General features: G+C 35.7%; 1 protein-coding gene across 1 annotated transcript; it reads right to left on the minus strand.

Moving 5' to 3' along the window:
• Window positions 1-10252: 10252 nt before the first annotated feature.
• LOC5575810 (histone H3) lies at window positions 10253-11222 on the minus strand. The gene has a single exon (XM_001662186.2). The coding sequence runs from the start codon at window positions 11118-11120 to the stop codon at window positions 10710-10712; it is 411 nt and encodes a 136-aa protein (XP_001662236.1). The 5' UTR covers window positions 11121-11222; the 3' UTR covers window positions 10253-10709.
• Between the last annotated feature and the right edge of the window lie 7247 nt (window positions 11223-18469).

Below are 18469 nucleotides of genomic sequence, written 5' to 3' on the forward strand. Positions count from 1 at the left end.
TTGTTTTATGATGATGAAATTCCTCATTTTGCGTCTCGAACCTGCGACACCTGTATTGTTGAGTTGTTGAAGTTCTGCTCCTTTGCTCCTTCGCCCACATAAGATGAATAGTATTGGAAAGAAAAGTGACCAATTTAAACCACCACTTTTCCCCGTCATAAAAGCTGCAAGGGATGGTACACAAATTATGTCACGCTAAATTTCGACTTTTTTGACCCCCTCCCCCCCCTTTGTCACGTTTTTTGTATGAGTCCTTCAAAAATTTTGTAAGGCTTGTCACGCTTGACTTGTAATTTGTGCATGACCCCCAATTGTAGTAGTGAGAAGACTTATGTTGACTCCCTCTCACCACTATATGTAAACACAAAGCACGTGGTATATCTGTCAAAACACTGGATGGCATTTAAACAGGCCCTGTATGCGAATATAGAGCCAATATAGTGCTTATTTAATGCCCGTATGCATCAGGCTTAGAAGCATTAATGATGCTGTAATAGGGTTTCTATGCAGCGGAAGTGCTGTTATAGGGTGTGTAAGCATTTGTGGTGCTATTATAATGCATGTACGCATTTATGATGCTGATTAAGGGCTTATTATTAGTGCTTATGGTTACTTGGGAAGTTAGGAATGACAACTGTAAAAAAACCGAATACTTTATCACTTCTCGATAGTGAAAAAGTAACACGACATGCACTACACAAAGGATACGGGATATACTACAATAGATCAAATATTGGTCGCAGTGGTTTATGTTCCGAACAGAAAAAAAAAAAATGACCTGAACTTAGTAAAGCTTGTTGATCGAGCAAGCGGTAGTATTTCTTTTATATTACACAAATCACAATCGAGACGTGTCTATCTTATCCTACGTTGTGTTACTTAAACTGAAATACATCACAGAGTATACAATGGTATTGATTGTGGTGGTTGATGACGGTAGGGTTCTACACCGACGGCATTTTGTCCGAACACTTGTTTCCAATGAATATAGATCTTTAAATGTTATCGTTTGTCTCTTTCAATGTTGGAGTCTCTACTTATTTGAGGGAAAATGTAACGTCTACTGATACCTGGCTGAGAGGAATTCGTTTCTGTAAGTTTGAAGATCATGACCTAACACGTCAGGGTTTCTGGAGACCAACATCTGTTCCCGTGATTACGGTTGCACGAACAATCATCACACGCTATGTCTAAACCAGCAAATTATGGAAATCGAATGTACCTCGGATTTGTTTCCGCTAGAGTTCAGTAATTGGGTTATTTCTTCATAATTGGAAGGTTTTAAAAAATTCCATCGGTGAAATTTTGATTTTTCCACTTTTTAGCTATTTTTTCATTTACAGCCTATAAAAATCAATGGAACTCACGTTTTTCTACACATTTCAGCCCATACAAAATGTATGGGAAAAATTTCACCGATAGAATATTTTGAAACCTTCCGATTATGAAATTATAGACCAAATACTGATATCTAGCGGGAAAAAATCCGAGTTATCGGGATAAAAAAAATAACTCGAATTTCAACCACCTTCTAGTATGTTAATAATTGAACATAGTACAGCCCTACCATTCTCTCGTCGTGTATATCAAAAGCCAAATACAATTATGACGATCCCATGGCAGATTTATGAGATAATAATGAAAATGTGTGATTTTTGACGGAAATGCAAAATGGGGTGTTAAGGAATTTCAGCATGCTAGTCCGTTGTCTAGTGTGGTGCTTCCTTCAAAGGGCAAATAGCCCACTGGAAGCATTAACGTGTAGTGTCTTTATAAGGAATTTGAGTTTCGTAAATAAAACCATATTTTTCAAACATCAAAACATAATCTTTTTGGTCAATAACTTTGGTGCTTTCATTCAATTTCATAAGATATGTTCAACCTTAATCAGATACTATATCAATATTATTGAACTTGGAACTCCTGCAAACGCAAACCGTTTCATTTTAACTGCTAAATTTTTCATAGTAATCCTATTTGGGAACTATCAAAACATCATAAAATTGTCTTGAAATGATTTTTCTACTTAAATGCAACAGGATCATAACCTTAATATTTGCACTTTACGAATCCTGTAAGCTATGCAGAGCAACTTCGTAAATAATCTATAATATAAGGATAATTTCAACAAGCTTTTAGTTTTAATAGGGGAAATGGTCAATTTGTCCTGAAAATAAAACACTACACTAAACAAAGTATTTGCATGCAACACCCCCGAAAGAAGCCCCTATTTGTTTTGCTGGTCTGTTCGATAGCTGGACGGTTTGGAAATAATATCTAGAAAAGTCCTATATTTACTTTAATACGTAGTTAACAAGATTTTCCAATCCGTCTAACCAATTTTTGAGATTAGACATTTTTGAAGATATTCAGTAACAAACAAAACAGGGTCCCTAACTTTTACAACGCAGTTCTACCTCACGGAGTAAGGCAAAAGTATATTACAGCATAAATCGAATGAGTTTAGTAACTTGGAAAAAGTAGAAAAGATAATCCCTTAACACCCCACGTATTTTCAAAAACAGACTTTTTCCATAAAAAATATTAAAAGTCGAAATCTAGATAAAATTTTCAAAATTTGTTGCCTGCATTGTGATCTCAATTAAATATACTTAGCTTCTAAGTTATTCACATATTTTTCTTAATATTGTTTCATAGTTTTGTAATTTAATGTATTTAACCTAAAAATGTTACAAAAATTTTTCAATCGTTTTCAATATCTAGACTCCACAATACTTTATTTTATTAGACATTCCCTATCACATACTGCAGTTCACAATCCTCCGAACAAATCAAGCATTTCAGATGACTGATATATCGACTTTCTACGTTTTTGTGACTTGTTAAACTTGATGGAGAAGTTCAATCCCTTAAAACCCCACGAGTCCTTAACACCCCATTTTACGGTACATTCGATCTTTATAATCTGCTGGTTTAGACATAGCGTGCATCATGCCAGATCCCCGGCAACCGAGCATGGGTTAATTATAAATTCCGATACTGAATCACCACCGTCGTCTGTCCTGTCCTACTTTTTTGTGTATTAACACGTTTGATTCTGACCGCTTTGCCCGCCCCCGCAGGAGCAAGCGTCGCGGTCAAAGGATCACACACTACTCAGGTTCAGGTGTTTTTCCAAATGTCCAGATATTGCTCCGGAAATTTCTAAAAGAGCTCATTCAGTGATTGTTTCTCAAGGTATTTCTCCGCGAATTTTGTTTAGATTACCTCAAGAATTCAACCTGGATTTTCCCAAGGAGAACTACAGAAATGAAGTTTCTCCAAAGATTATTTTAGAAATCATCTGAATTCCTCCAAAAACTCTTTGAAAAATTTTTCAAGAAAATCCTAACTTCTTCTAGATTTTATCCGATTATTCATCCATCGATTTCTATGGGACATCCTCCATGATTCCCGGTCAAAACGTCTTTAAAAATTGAGTCAATAACTTCTCCAGAATTTTATAGGGATTTCCTATAAAATTGTCTTTCTTGATTTATATAAGATCTTAACTAAGGATCTCGGATGAAATTCTGTTGTAATCTTTGGAAGATTTCCTAGAGTCAACTGGAGAATCTGGTTGAAGGATTAGTAGAAAAATATTTGGAAGAAATTCTAGGATAGTTTTGAAAAAAAAAATCAAAGTAATATCTGAGGAAACTACTAGAGGTGGTAGCTTTGGCGTTCTTAAAGATTTCCTTGATCAAATTCTGGAGATATTCTTCTAAGCATCATTTGAAAAAATGCTGGAAGAACTTCTGGGAGAATTGGTAGAGAATTCTCTAAAAGAATGGAGAGATCCCTGTAGGAGACCCTGAAAGTATTTTACATAAAATAACTATGATATTTCCAAAAACTTTTTCCAGGGAAATCTAAGACGAAATTCTTGAAGAACCTGTTGAACTTGTTATAGTATCTGAAGGTTTTTTTGTAGCCTGTGTAATTTTGCATCAGGATTCAATGCAAGCAGAATAAAAAAAGAGACACTTTTTTGGTTTAAAAAAATACTTTAGAGACCTTCCGTTAAAATAGAGACTTGCATTAAAATAGAGACCAATTATCTAAAAAGAAACTTTTTATCAGTCCTGTGTTTAGGTTCATTCATTGGCGCAACTTATGTTATCAGCCATATCAAAATATGTAAACATCCTTTATACATAATTGTACCCGATTCTGTGTTTGCACTTTAAGTTTTTAGATCAAAATTTCAAAAACAGTTAAAAAATAGCAGCACTATTTTTCGACATTTTATGCAAATATAAGGTTTTGGTGAAAACAAATGTATGGACACTTTTTTTTACACGACCGTGTAAAAAAACCCGTGCTAAAACAGAAACGGTAATACATATGTTTTAAAACAATTTTATTAAACACATTTGACAAAATTAGACTTATCTGCTTGCCTTTACAAGCACAGTGAGGTAGTTCTAATTTCCTCATCTATTTTTTGATAACACAGCGTAACAAAAATTACATTTCGGCACGTCTCTAGTATATTTTGGGTTGCCGAATCTAATGCCTTTCTAAGAAATGTTCCATAACGTTACAATTTTTAGCTAGATGTCGCAAAGTTGTATAAAACACTGGTTTCCTTGATGTTTACATACTATTTAAAGCATGATCTATCAATTCTATCTATTTAATTTAGATGAAATCGATTTTTTTCAACATGCTTACAGTCTCCATACAAAATTCATCGTCTCTCTTATATGGCAAAATAACTTTTATGAATTTTCGGGATGTTTGGGCACGTCAGGAGTTAATCATCAATGTTAACTTCCTTCTCGGTAGCGGTTGTTTCAATTGGCTAAGAATTAACACTACAGACTGGTTGTAAAAGTCCACCTCATAGGTGACCCCTAATTTATGTGGCTTCAAGCTTACCGTGCCTATGAATTAAAGGTTAGGGGGTTCTAAATAAAACCTAACCACAAACGGTGCCTGTGGAGTATCAGAGCGCCCTTTACAGTATTATGTCCTTTCTGTGCTACCTGGAGCTATGGTGCAGGTGACGTTGTATTGTGTTTCCAGTCTGAAGCCTGAGGCTAAGTGTAGTACCCATATGCAGAACAATAAATGTTTAAGGTGATTATAAAACGAAGCCAAACTTTCAATTTTCAAGTGCACAAGACGAGAGAATCTAACAACAGTTCGCGTTGAAAACCAATCAAATTGCTTGCTTGCTGGTGGCGACCAATGGGATAGATTTTCTACGCGGAGCGCTGTTTCGTTCTCAAGTCTTGTGCTCTTGAAAATTTGAAGTGTGGCTTCGTTCTATAATCACCTTAAACTAAATTAAATAAAAAATCTATAATAATCTATAATAATAAAGGATGGGATTATTAATACGTTGTAATTTAGTTTAAAATTTCTCCTCTATTGTTTCGCATTATGCGTTTTACACAGTTTATTCTGTGCTTTTCGGCTTTGGTATCTTTCAAGAGATACCGATCTGTTTTTTTCGCTGCTGTCTTTGCTGTCTTTCGTGCTGAGATTGTGAAAAGCTTAATCCTGCCTAGTTTGGGTAGTGGCTACGGTTAGGGTAGCTTAGATCAATCCTCAGCATAAAACATCAGCAACGACCAATCTTTGCAGACTCATGCAAAATGGTACAGCTCAAGTGGCGCTTTTGTGAGGGGAATTTTTTTCTGTGTAACCCTGTGGACCCAGTTTTTGCTACTTTCAGAAACATGAAATGGCAAACTCGCGTGTTATGCCTCGTGCTTGCGTGCTCGTAAATAGCGCTAACAACCAGAGATGTATGTGCTGTCACAATTGATATTCCTGTTAGTGACCTCAATAGGAAATACGTATTTCGTTTTGTGGTGTATTAACCACATGATGAACCATTCCTAACGGATGATTTCAAATGAGTTGTTATACACTGCCTATGAAAAGGCCTTCTGCTGATTGTGGGCAGTGATGCTAATACTCATCACATCATCTGTATAAGCTCAGATATCAATTTGAGATGATGAATCATTATCTGATCATCGCTACATCTCTATGAACATATGAATGTAAATTCGCAGACTTTGCTTTTTTTTACTCCACGAACTGCAGTTTGGGTTGTGACCAAATTTCATGGATTCTCTCCGTTTATTGGAAATCCTAGTGATTTGGATGTTTCCACTTCCGGGTAATTAGGACACAATTGTCCTTGCTTCGAATGATCTCACAATTGCTTGTCACTTGACTTATAGGAAATGTTCCTCACAACTCCCTCTACAGGACGAGTGGACGTCTGGCTATTTGTAAAGGAATATGTCAGGTAGTCAGGCTGCTTCTAAAGCGCTTGCTTCGGCCAACTCAGGGTCTAAGCTTGTTATCGCAGCCTGGCTATTCTTCCATTGCTGTGAATAAATTGGCTTATAAATTAGCTCGCAACGGAGCATCGCTTGACTTCATTGGCCCTCAGGCAGCTATTCCAATTTCTACATGCTGGGTGAAGCTCCAGAAATTCTTGGGCGGCTACTCAGCACAAATAATATTGGAATAATTTTAAGTTTTGTCGTCAAACCAAATTGAACATTACTGAGCCATCTCCAAAGGTGGCTAAGTATTTAACAAATCTGTCAAAGCGGAATTGCAGTCTCTTGGTTACAACCTTGACTGGCCACTGCCGGCTCAACTATCACAATTTCGAGTCCAATTACTTGGTAAACACTTATTAAGTTCAAACTGATTACAGAAACCTGAATATTCAGGATCTTCTATTATCCTTAACCCGCTGTGGTAATGAGCTATAGGCTCTCTTTACGCTCAAGCGTCTGGCACAGCCCCTTTTAGGGCGCTGATATGGAGCTACATGCTCTCATTTCGCTTATGCGATTTTCCCTCTTCAAGGGATCCCACTCCTATTTCATCCCATCTTTCCCTTCCCTTTCCTTTCCCATCGATGATGTAGATGATGAAATAGGCTCAAATATGGCGATGGCACAAATCTCCCAAATGGCGGGGAACGTGCCTCTGGAGCCAGCCTTCTGATACCTGATGCTCTATCAAATTTTGTAATCATCTTATTCACTAAGCATGCAAGATAGGACTTTAACATTCATTTCAGATATAATTTGGTTGAAATTGCAGAATTAAGTTTAGATGAAATCGATTTTTCAACATGCTTGCAGTCTCCATACAAAATTCATCGTTTCGCTTATATGGCAAAATAACTTTTATGCATCGAAAGTATTATGAAATTTGTTGATAAATATTTTTATACACATGAAGTTTAAATAATTTGGCGAATTAAGCAAATAAATTGTAATACAAGCTGGCAGACTTGTACAAAAGTTGGCTGAAATAGTCAATTATTGCATTTCCATCAGCCAATATCTCAAAAACTAGACGTGCTATGATAATTTTGAAAACGGAATTGGATTTAGCAACCCTCAATTAAGTTAATAGCGCTATTTTGTTGCTTGAGACAAAAAAGTGTTCCACAGTGTAACAAATAGATGAACAGTGAAAAATCTGCGAATACGTGTAGTTTTTTTTTGCACCGAACTGACCAGGCTGATAGCAAAAGTTTTCAGGAGACTTTGATGATGCTTGAAAAATGTTTCATCGCGCAGAAATTCATAAAATATTTCGCTGGGTTTTTTTCAACAACTCCGCAAAATAAAAACTTTTAGAAAATCTTCATAATCTGCTCTATCTTTTTGCATGAATGATGCTACAAAATATCAGTTGGAATTTGATCACAACATTTATTCAGGGTTTTACTAAGAATCACTTCTGATAATTCTCTATGGATGTTGCTGAATGTTCTAAAGAATTACTTTCAAGAAAGAGAGAGTTCTAAAGAATTACTTTCAAAGAGAGAGCGATGATAAAATCCATTTTTCACGCTTGGATAGGTGTTTTTCTTTACTGGCACGATAAACAATCTGTAGTGTCCGACTACCAACGGGAACTTCCACCTGTCCAGGTTTACGGGAACTACCAGGAATCCGGATTCCAAACTCTCTTCCGTTCTCGCCGTTTCGCGCATCTTCCTCTCCCTCCACCTGTCAATCCTCCACCAACATGACAATCCTACTAGGTAAGGCTGCTGCGCGCATTGATTAGTGTTTGTGCGCATGTGATGAGACCCTACACAATCCACGAACTTCCAATAGCAGTCGTGTCCCCCAGGCTTGGAGCATGTTTAGAGGGGTTTTATCATGCACTACTATCCCCCCAATCTGATCAAAGTTGTAGCAGTATACGATAAACAGTCTCTCATAATGTGGAGCATGTTATGATAGTTACAGAGAGCGATACATGAGAGATTCTCTCAGTTTTCTCAGGATTCAATCCCTGTCCATAACCGGTTCCGGGAACCCGGAACATCAGAAAAGTAAGTTTCCATCGCAGTTTTGTACATATAATTCACATCGGTACTATTCGGTTGATGTCTATTTTCTAATAAAATTTCTCTTTAATAAGGAACCAATCACCGGCGCACTTCCCCTGATAATTCGGTCCAGTATGGTCTATGCGGAACCGGTTCCTGGAGTCCCGGAAGGTGTATCTGTGTATCTGTGACCAATCTGGACAATTCGATGAAATTACTCGGCTTTATGCCCCGAAACCAAGTTAGTTGTGTCAAATTCTTTACGATTTATGTTTGCTTGGATGTATTTTACCAAAATGATGAATGGATGGTTATTATGGTCCTTTTGGAGCACCGGAATAGCCACCGGGGAACCCGTAATATGGAGCCAATGAAAGTTCCGGCCTCCTATATCTGAACATGTCGAATTGTCAAGTGAGTATTGTGATTCAAAAAGTGTCCACAAGCGATCGCTAGACTTTATACATACTATATTCATATACGATCCCATAAATACAATCAAAATATAATGAAATTTATATTTTTCGATTGTTGGTAATTTTTGGTGATAACTGAAAATTACCAATAATCGAAAAATATAAAATTCGACGGTGACCCAAACCAGATAGAGAAAAATAATGAAATTTTACCAAGAATAAATACTAGAATAGGAGGTGTACACTACATTTCCGACCATGTAACCGGATTGACCATCGGTATCCATATCCTTGTGGATGCATATGAAGGTGCAACTAATCCCCTTCTATGCCATTTCGCATTCGGGCTGTCCATTAACCACGTGGTCATTTTTTGAATTTCAAGACCCCCCCCCCCCTCGTGGTCTTTCGTCCATAAAAAAAATGTGTGGACCGTGCTCATTGGCCAAACCCCCTCTCTCCATAAATGCCCACATGGTTTATGGACGACCCCTTCAGATACGATGATACTCTATGCTCAGGGATGTCAAGAAGATTTCGAAAGAAATTTCGAAAAGATCCTGGACCGACCGGGAATCGGACCCACACATTTTCAGCATGGCTTAGCTTTGCAGCCGCGGCAAAGAAAGCCTCCTGCGTTTTAATTGAATTGTTTTAAAATTTTAAATCATTTTGATTACTTTAGTAGTCTAATATCAAATATATCTTGATGTATAATTATTCAACAATGTTCAAAATGTAAATGATTTCGAGAATTCACATTTGGACTAATAGAGTTATCTTTTTTTTTCTAGAAATTTAGTATTTTGCTATTTGAAAACGTCTCAAAATTCACCCTCATCATCATCAAATTATATTAAATTTGCTAAATTGATATATAAACCCTCAACAGTTTTGTACCAGTGCACTGCAGTGGTGAATACCGGTTATGGTAAGGTGTAAATCATAAGTTTTCGTATCGTCATACAACATGAAGATATCATTGAACATTTAATTCAAGCTCATTGAAAAAGCACACTGTGGGAATGGAAGCGCGAGTTTAGTGATGTTTCATTCAACGTTGTATTCAAACCAATCGAAGCTTGCAAGATGACAGAGCTTTCAATCGTCTTAACCCTTTTTTTCTCACGACTTCGATCGACTATACAAGTACTGGAATGTGCTTACGAGGCCTTCCTAAGCCAGGTGGGCAAAGTCCGCGGCTACAAAGCGAAGCCATGCTGAAGGTGTCTGGATTCGGTTCCCGGTTGGTCCAGGAACTTTTCTTAATAGAAATTTCCTTGACTTTCCTGGGCATAGAGTATCATCGTACCAGCCACACGATATACGAATGCGAAAATGGCAACTTTGGCAAAGAAAGTTGTCAGTTAATAACTGTGGAAGTGCTAATTGAACACTGATCTGAGAAGCATGCTCTGTCCAAGTGGGAACGTAATACCAAGGAGAAGAAGAAGAAAGTGCTTGAACAAACAATGCTGCATATGGACCAAATTTCACGAAATCAGTTTATTTTTTTAATTGTTTTATAATAGTAAATTGATTATTAATACATAATTTTACTATTGAATCAGTTAGTTGACAATTGGATAAATCTTATGAGTATAGAATCATGTTCTTGTAACTATTGCAATACTATCATCTGATTCGGTTTACCTCAAATTCGTCGAAAATCAATAGAGCTCGGGAACTACCATGTGAAAGAGAGGATTAGTTCTTCCATTTCAGTCCGCTAGACTGTAACAGGCTGCTCACACTATTATGGGTCACCTAGTCACGATTATTAGTCACTCAGTGCCATATGCCATTTAAATTGACCAAATGATCCATTCTAGTGAATTATTATTTGAAAACAACTCTTTTTCAACGGAATTGGGGTCCTTAAAAGGACCATTTGCAAAAAAGGGTACCTGAAATAGATAATGATTATTTTTCATTGATGAATAATTCGATTTGCCTGTTTAAGCTCGTTCTCCCCGAATGCGGCGCGCCAACTGGATGTCTTTGGGCATGATGGTCACCCGCTTCGCATGGATTGCACACAAGTTGGTATCTTCGAAGAGTCCCACCAGGTAGGCTTCGCTAGCTTCCTGCAGGGCCATCACTGCCGAGCTCTGGAAGCGCAGATCCGTTTTGAAATCCTGAGCAATTTCACGCACCAACCGTTGGAAGGGCAGCTTCCGGATGAGGAGCTCGGTCGATTTCTGGTACCGACGGATTTCTCGCAGAGCCACTGTTCCAGGGCGATACCGATGTGGCTTCTTTACGCCACCGGTGGCAGGGGCACTCTTACGGGCCGCTTTGGTGGCCAACTGCTTGCGAGGAGCCTTTCCTCCGGTGGATTTACGAGCCGTTTGCTTAGTACGAGCCATTTTCCGCGGCGAATTGCTTGGGTTGTTATCCTGTTAGAAGTTAAGAAATCTACTGAGGTCACTGGGAAGATGCATCGGTATTTATAGGATGGAAGAATGCAGTTCAAGTAATTTGAAAAGGGGATGTGTCTTATGTATTTCGTCAAAGCAGCTGTGAAGCAGATGTTCTGTTTCGAATTATGTATTTACGTAGGTTACATTCCCCTGCGTAGGGATCTTTAAAGGGATTGCCTTTTGTCTGTGTTGCCCTTGTTTGTTTCTTGTTCACGGCTTCTGAAATTCAAGGTACTTTAAAGACCTTGACGATGCTAACAAATGGATTAGGGTTGATTGAAATGCATTTAATCGCAAAACCGTTGCATGCAGTATTATATCATTCAACTAATTTATTCATATTGTTATAATTAAGGATTTTTCACTAGGTGGAAAATAACGAATATTCTGTAAATTAGTCACTTTTAAGGTGAAGATGAATCGAAGCCAAAGTTCAAATTTCCAAGAGCACGGATCTGGAGAACCAAACTTCCGTTTAAGCTGAAAACTTAATCGATTGGTCACTAGCCGGTGGGGACCAATCGATTAGGTTTTCAGCTCAAACGGATGTTTGGTTCTCCTGATCCGTGGTCTTGAAAATGTGAACTTTGGCTTCGATTCATCTTCACCTTATAATTTTTGATGAAAACCTAATTTTTTTGGTTGATTCTGAGAATTTTTACCTCCAAGATGTTTACCATAAGGCAATCATTTTAGTAATACGAATGTCGTTGACAATGTTCGAAAAAATCAAATGTAATTTGAATTTCTGAAGAAACCCGTTATTCTTGACATGCCAATGTATTCGATATTTTAAGGTGAAGATGAATCGAAGCCAAAAATCACATTTTCAAGAGCACGGATCTGGAGAACCAAACATCCGTTTGAGCTGAAAACCTAATCGATTGGTCCCCACCGGCTAGTGACCAATCGATTAAGTTTTCAGCTTAAACGGAAGTTTGGTTCTCCAGATCTGTGCTCTTGGAAATTTGAACTTTGGCTTCAATTCATCTTCACCATAAACAGCCCTCATCAGGTCTTGTATGGAATATGTCAAAAATTTGTTAAGCAAACACTAAATCTTGAATCTTGACAACAGAATTACTAGTTATCGTTGGGCTTGCGCCCCCTGTATGATCATTGTTTGACAGGCAATAGCAATATCGTAGTTTTAAAACGTCTTACACTGACATACTGTCTTTTTTGTCATCGAGAACATGATGTTTAAATTCACCGAATTCAATGAATTAACAGAGTTGGTTTGATCCATTTGTAGTCGTTTTGCGAATTAGAAAATCAAAGTATCTTTAGCTATTAACGTTCAAGGATACGTCATCGTAATCATCGTCATCATCAAAACTTCAGCAGCACTTTTTCTGTTCTAAACTGAAATTTATTCGTTGAAAATATGTTCACTTCCATGTTTTTGAACGAAACATCTGCTTTTGAAAACTCTCAAATTGATGACGGATCGTGCTTCCTTAAGAATAATTACAAATTTTACAACATGCTTCGATATTTTCTGTTCAATTATCTAGATTTTTTGCTCGAATCGCTTATTTTCAATTATAGTATGAATTATTGTTACTGGGAAATTTTTGTGTATAAGATTTACTATACATTAAGGTGATTATAAAACGTAGCCAAACTTTGAATTTTCAAGTGCACAAGACTGGAGAATATGACAACAGTTCGCGTTGAAAATCAGTCAAGTTGCTTACTTGCTGGTGGTGACCAATGGGATAAATTTTCAACCAATGGGATAAATTTGCAAAGCACTGTTTGGTTCTCAAGTCTTGTGCTCTTGAAAATTTGAGGTGTGACTTCGTTCTATAATCACCTTAATTCTGTTCAGAGATTTTTTTTCAAACGAATTGTTCCTTTCGTTTTGAATTGTTCTGCATTTATGTATAATGTCTATAATTAGAAGACTTGGCTTTACTTGTAAGAAAAACAGATAAAACTAGCTTCTCGATTAATGATGAGATATCGAAGATGTATGTATATAGAAAAAAAAAACATAACATACCGCGGGGCAAGTGGGTACATGGGGTAGGTGAAAATAATTTGTTTATTTTAGTGATTATTTGAATTAAAGTTCCAAATTTATGCGTAAACCTTCGAGGCAATTCAAAACATTACGACAGACAAGAAATTTATGAGATTTCTGAACCATTATAGAGTGTGAAAACGTGAGAGTCATCTTTCAAAAGCTTTTTCTATATTTTTCCTGGAGTTTTGCACAAAACTCAATTACAGAATTCTGAATATAATAAGTGGATCTAAAAATATTATTTATTTTTAACCTTTTTTTAATTCAAAATTTTTACCTTATTTATTTTAATTCAAAGTCTTTATGATTCAAAGGACCATATCTATATGATTTTGATTACCCCCTTGCTCCTCGGTACCTTATTTTAAAATTCCTCAAGAAAGGTTTTTTGTAAGTCACACTAATATGTACCTAAAGTTTTTTTTTACAAATTCCTTTAAATATCCCTTCTAAAGTTCATCCATGAATTCTCTTGGGAGCCGTACATAAATCACGTGGTCATTTATTTGGAGGGATGGTTTCTGATCATAAACTGCGTAAAGAAATTTTTCATGCAATTCCTCGCAAAATATTATTTCCCCTCAAAAATCTTTAAGAATAATCTAAAATATGATAATTTTTGAAGATTTTTTTTTTCAGAAATTATTCTTAATAATTCTTTTTGGATTTTGCCTTTTTTCTGAAAAACTCTCGAGGGAATGCAACTTGACAATCATCGCAAAATTCATCCTTTGTGAACCCCTTCAAGTATTCCTCTCGGAGATTCCCCCTGAAAGTCTCTCATTTTTTCCGGAATTCTTTTAGAAAGCACACTAACTTGAATGCTTTTAGACTAATTCCGTCAGTAATTCTTACCACAAGAATGGCTGGATAAATTAGCTTTTCACCTGCACATTTTTCCGTGCATTACTTGTTGGTACTTTTTAAAGTTTGTTACAGACCCAATTTCAAAAAAATCGACCATAATTCCAGGAGTAATTTATCCTAGAAACCCTCAGCAATTGCACCAGCATTTTTCCAAAAATAAATTTAGAAATTCTAACTGAAGATCTCCTAAGCACTCCTGAATGGAATCCTCAAGAAACACTTACAAATATTCCAAGGATTTTTCAAGTAGTGTATTTTGATTTATTTGTGGGAATTATAACACATTTCTTCAAAAATTTGCACGACTGATATATTCAGGAGCATCCGACTATTTTTTGTTAGTATTCCATTTTTTTCAAATCTTGCAACAGCGATTTATTCATGAATACCTCTAAGAATAGCTTAGAAAATTTGTTGAGAAATTTCTGTAGGTGTCATAAGTAGATCAAATACTTAGTGATAATGTTTAGAAATTCCTTGAGAAATCCTTCGAACAGTAAATGGTGGTTTAAGAATTCCGTCAAAATAAAAAAAAATCCGCTATTATCGATCAACAAAATTCACCGATGACCATAAAATTCTATCGAAATTTTGAAGAAAAATAAAAAAAATCTTGGCTCAAGAAAAAAAAGTTAAAGAAATCTATAGGATTAATTACAAAAAAAATCTACTGCAATTCACCAATAAATTATGAATTAGTTTTTCATTATTTTCTTTAAGATATCTATGAGATATTCTTAAAACAATATTTTAGTTTATTTCGGTACAATATTTTTTACTTTAAAAATTGTAATAATAATATTTTACGGAAATTATTTTGAGATTTTTTTCATTATTCTGCAATCAATTTCTAGTGCAATAGATTGTAGGAATACCAAAGGAAATATTCCTGGCAGAAATGTTGTCAAAATTTGGAATTTTGAAAAGTTATAACTGGCAAAATTTTGTAGGTATTTTAGATAAAACTATTGAAGAAATGTGTGACAGATTTTTTGAAACTCTAAGAAAAACTTTGAAGCATTATACCAGGTCCGTCCCACTCGGGCTCAGATTGGGTACCACTTCTAGTACTGCATTTGGTCCCTCGGTAATACAAAAGGTACCCAAGATTGACAGATCGCAGTACACTTTTCACGGCATTCTAGATTACCTTATGAGCCATAAAATTGTAGGCAATTGCAAGGGACATGGAGGTCTCTATTTGTCTCTGATTATACTCTAACAATATCCATGAAGAAATATTTGCTGAAATATTTCAAGCAATATCTAGAATAATTTTAGATTATATTTGTTTTTTGTTTTAAATTTTGTTAGTTTTTTCGCCAATTCTATCGGGATTTACTTCAAATGAGTTGTCCTTGACAAGAAATAATTATTGTTCATAATTATTGTTTCAAATGTTTTCATATTGAGTTATTGGCAAAGCTCTCGAAAAAAAAGCATAATCAAAATACTCGCTGATAGTTTCTGTAGGTGCTCTTGAGACTCAAAAGTAAAATTCTTAGAAAATATACCACCAGGATTTGCAAGGATAGCACTAAAAGCTGTTCAACGAAGCACATTTCTTTAAGTTTCGGGAAGAAGATAAATTTTAACTTTTCCAAAAATATTGGCATAAATTTCGCTAATAGTCTCATGGAAAACTTTTTCGAGAGCTTCAGCAGTAATCCTTTCAAGATTAAAAATGTAAATATCGACAGTAATGTTAAGAATTCAATGACAGTAAATGTGCAACACATATTTGCTAATATTTCACAAAAATATCTTTAAAGATTTTAACATTTTTTATGGATTTTGTGGACAATTCTCTCGAGGTAATTTTAGAAGTAAAATGTTAAGGACTTTATAGGATTTTTAAAAACTCTTTGATAGTTTTGGTGAAAGGATTGTAGGGGTCCTTGGAGAGATTTCGGGATGATCCACAGTAAGATTTTGAAATTAAATTTTTGAATGATTTGTTGAGGAAATTCATGCCAAAAAATTCTAGAGAAATCTTACAAAAAAACTTTTGAGAGAAATAAGGAGGCCACGCTGGAGAAATTGCTGGTGTAATCTGTGTATCTGCAAGACACATTTCCGTGCACAAGTTTTAGTTCACCCTCTAAAAAACATTCAAAAGTGGTTTGTCTAATATCTTCGTTGTTAGATGTCCAATTCAAATTCTCAATGCACATTCGAAAGGGGATGAATTATTGTTACTTCGTAGGAATTTTGACAAAAACATTTCTTGAATTTAGTTAACTGTTTTTTTACTGGAAGTTGTGACATTTTTCGAAGAACACACTCATTTTCTCAGCAATGTATCGACCAATTATTCTGTTTCTGTTCGGGATGAACCACTGCGACCAGTTTTCTTTTATCTTTTGTAGTATACCCGTGTCCTTTGTTTAGTGCATGTCGTTCTACTCCATTACTATTGAGAAATAATGAAGTAGTCGTTTTTTATACAAATATCATTCTTTACCATTTTGCATAGAGCCTCTTTAGAAAAAGATATCGCTTTTTATAACTTTTGGAGAAAACAGTTTGTCACCATTAAACTCTCAAAAGCGCGCCCCTTAATCAGGTTCGGCCACAATGCTGGTTGAATGATACTGATTTTGACCATGCATCGGTACTCTAGCGTATCATATTATTGCTTCTACTTATAAGGTTCAAAGTCGTTTTTTGAAACTGTGAACAGGTTTCATCCCATAAAACATTTAGATTCCTTGAAACAAAAAGCTTATTTAAGAAGTTAAGAGGTCGATTCGGAATCGTTTCCCTTCTAGATATCGAAAGATAAACTCTTGAACTCAGAAAGAAATTGTCTCATGAGTTGAATCCAACCTCAGATGCCGATTGAGCCATTTTTTCACTTCGACCTCCTCATTATCTAGGACAAATAGGTGGGTCTTAGTGCCTTGTTACTCTCTTATACTCTTCCGACCCTACCTATAAGTATTCACAAGAACAGATACAACAAGAGTACAATATGGTAGATCTTACCTCGTAACGCACCTCGAAAAGGTGATCTACCCGCGTTACAATATTTTAAGTCAATACGTCATTAGGACCGAAACATTTTTGGGCAGTAGCGAAATTTTGGCAGAAATATCTGAAAGTTTGGGTTCCCCGTCAGTTACATCAGTGAGGTGAACACAAACTTTTACGGTGACTAGAATTACTTCATTAGTTTAATATAGTTAAAAATAGTTTTCAGATTTATCCCCCTAAGTTTTATGAATGCTTTTAAAAAATATAAGATTACCGCTGTAATGAGGCATTGATTTAAAATTTTGGTCAAGCCAATGCTGAGAAAATTGGTAATGTTTTTTCAGTGTTTTTTTTTGAAAAATGCTAAAGTTTATGTTAAAATTTCGTAAATTCAAAAAGCCAAAAATGAGATTCAATTAGACAATGAAATGAACAAAATACTTGAGTATGGTTTTCAAGGGGTGAACCCAAACTTTTGCACAAGAATGTATCCTGCAGGGGTAAATGCGATATATTTGAAAACAATTTGTAAAATATTTGTGAACTTTTTTTTCTGGGTAAATCTGCAAAAGGCTTCCCTGGAAAATAAGAGATTTTTTCGAAGATAATCTTGAAAGAATTTCTGATTAAACTTCCAAAAATACATCAACTACATATTTATTAAAAGTGTGCTTGAAGGTATTCCTTGAGAAACACAAGCATTTTTTAAAAGAAGTGACATACATGTACGAAAAACGTTTTCAATTAATAAGTTGAAATTATGGAAATAATGGCGAAGACAAGAATGTTCGGAGGAATTCTTGGAAGAATCCAGGACTTGCAACTTAAAGAAGTTTTAAGTTTGAAAATTGAATGTGTGTGTGCAATATTAAATCATAATAGAAATCACAAAAATAGATCAACTTAATATCCAAAAATACAATAAGATTTGTGAAAACTATGATTTTTGAGATGGGTATTACATACCTGACACCTGAAGACTACAATGTAAATTATAAAATACTTGTTCTGATTTGTTTTAATGTCTATATAATTGTCAGCGAATAAAAGCAAGCTCCATGCAGTCCACATTACTTCCTTCCATTTCCTGAGGATGGTATAATCGCATGAATTCGCAAAACATTTTTTCCACTCAAAATCATTCAAAGCTCTACAACTAATCAAGTCACATTCCTATTCAATTCAGCATCAATTCACCTCATAGACTCACACGAATACACGAGACCCATCATCGCGTTTCGTCTGTAACGCGCAACCAAATTACGATCGTTACTCAATCGTGTAGACAATAAAAGTGAATTGATTCCTAATGCCACTGGTTGGCTATTAAACAGCAGCAAATTTGATTTAATTTCCGTTAGGTTAACATGGTAGTTACTCGTACCAGCGCGCGGCTCTCATCGTCCGACAGTTGTATCAG

Source organism: Aedes aegypti, chromosome 3, assembly GCF_002204515.2.
Source record: "Aedes aegypti strain LVP_AGWG chromosome 3, AaegL5.0 Primary Assembly, whole genome shotgun sequence".
NCBI classification, from domain to species: Eukaryota; Metazoa; Arthropoda; class Insecta; order Diptera; family Culicidae; genus Aedes; species Aedes aegypti.

What these genes read in the sequence shown, in the direction of transcription:
- LOC5575810 (XM_001662186.2), bottom strand. Translation starts at nt 11,120, where the DNA reads ATGGCTCGTACTAAGCAAACGGCTCGTAAATCCACCGGAGGAAAGGCT.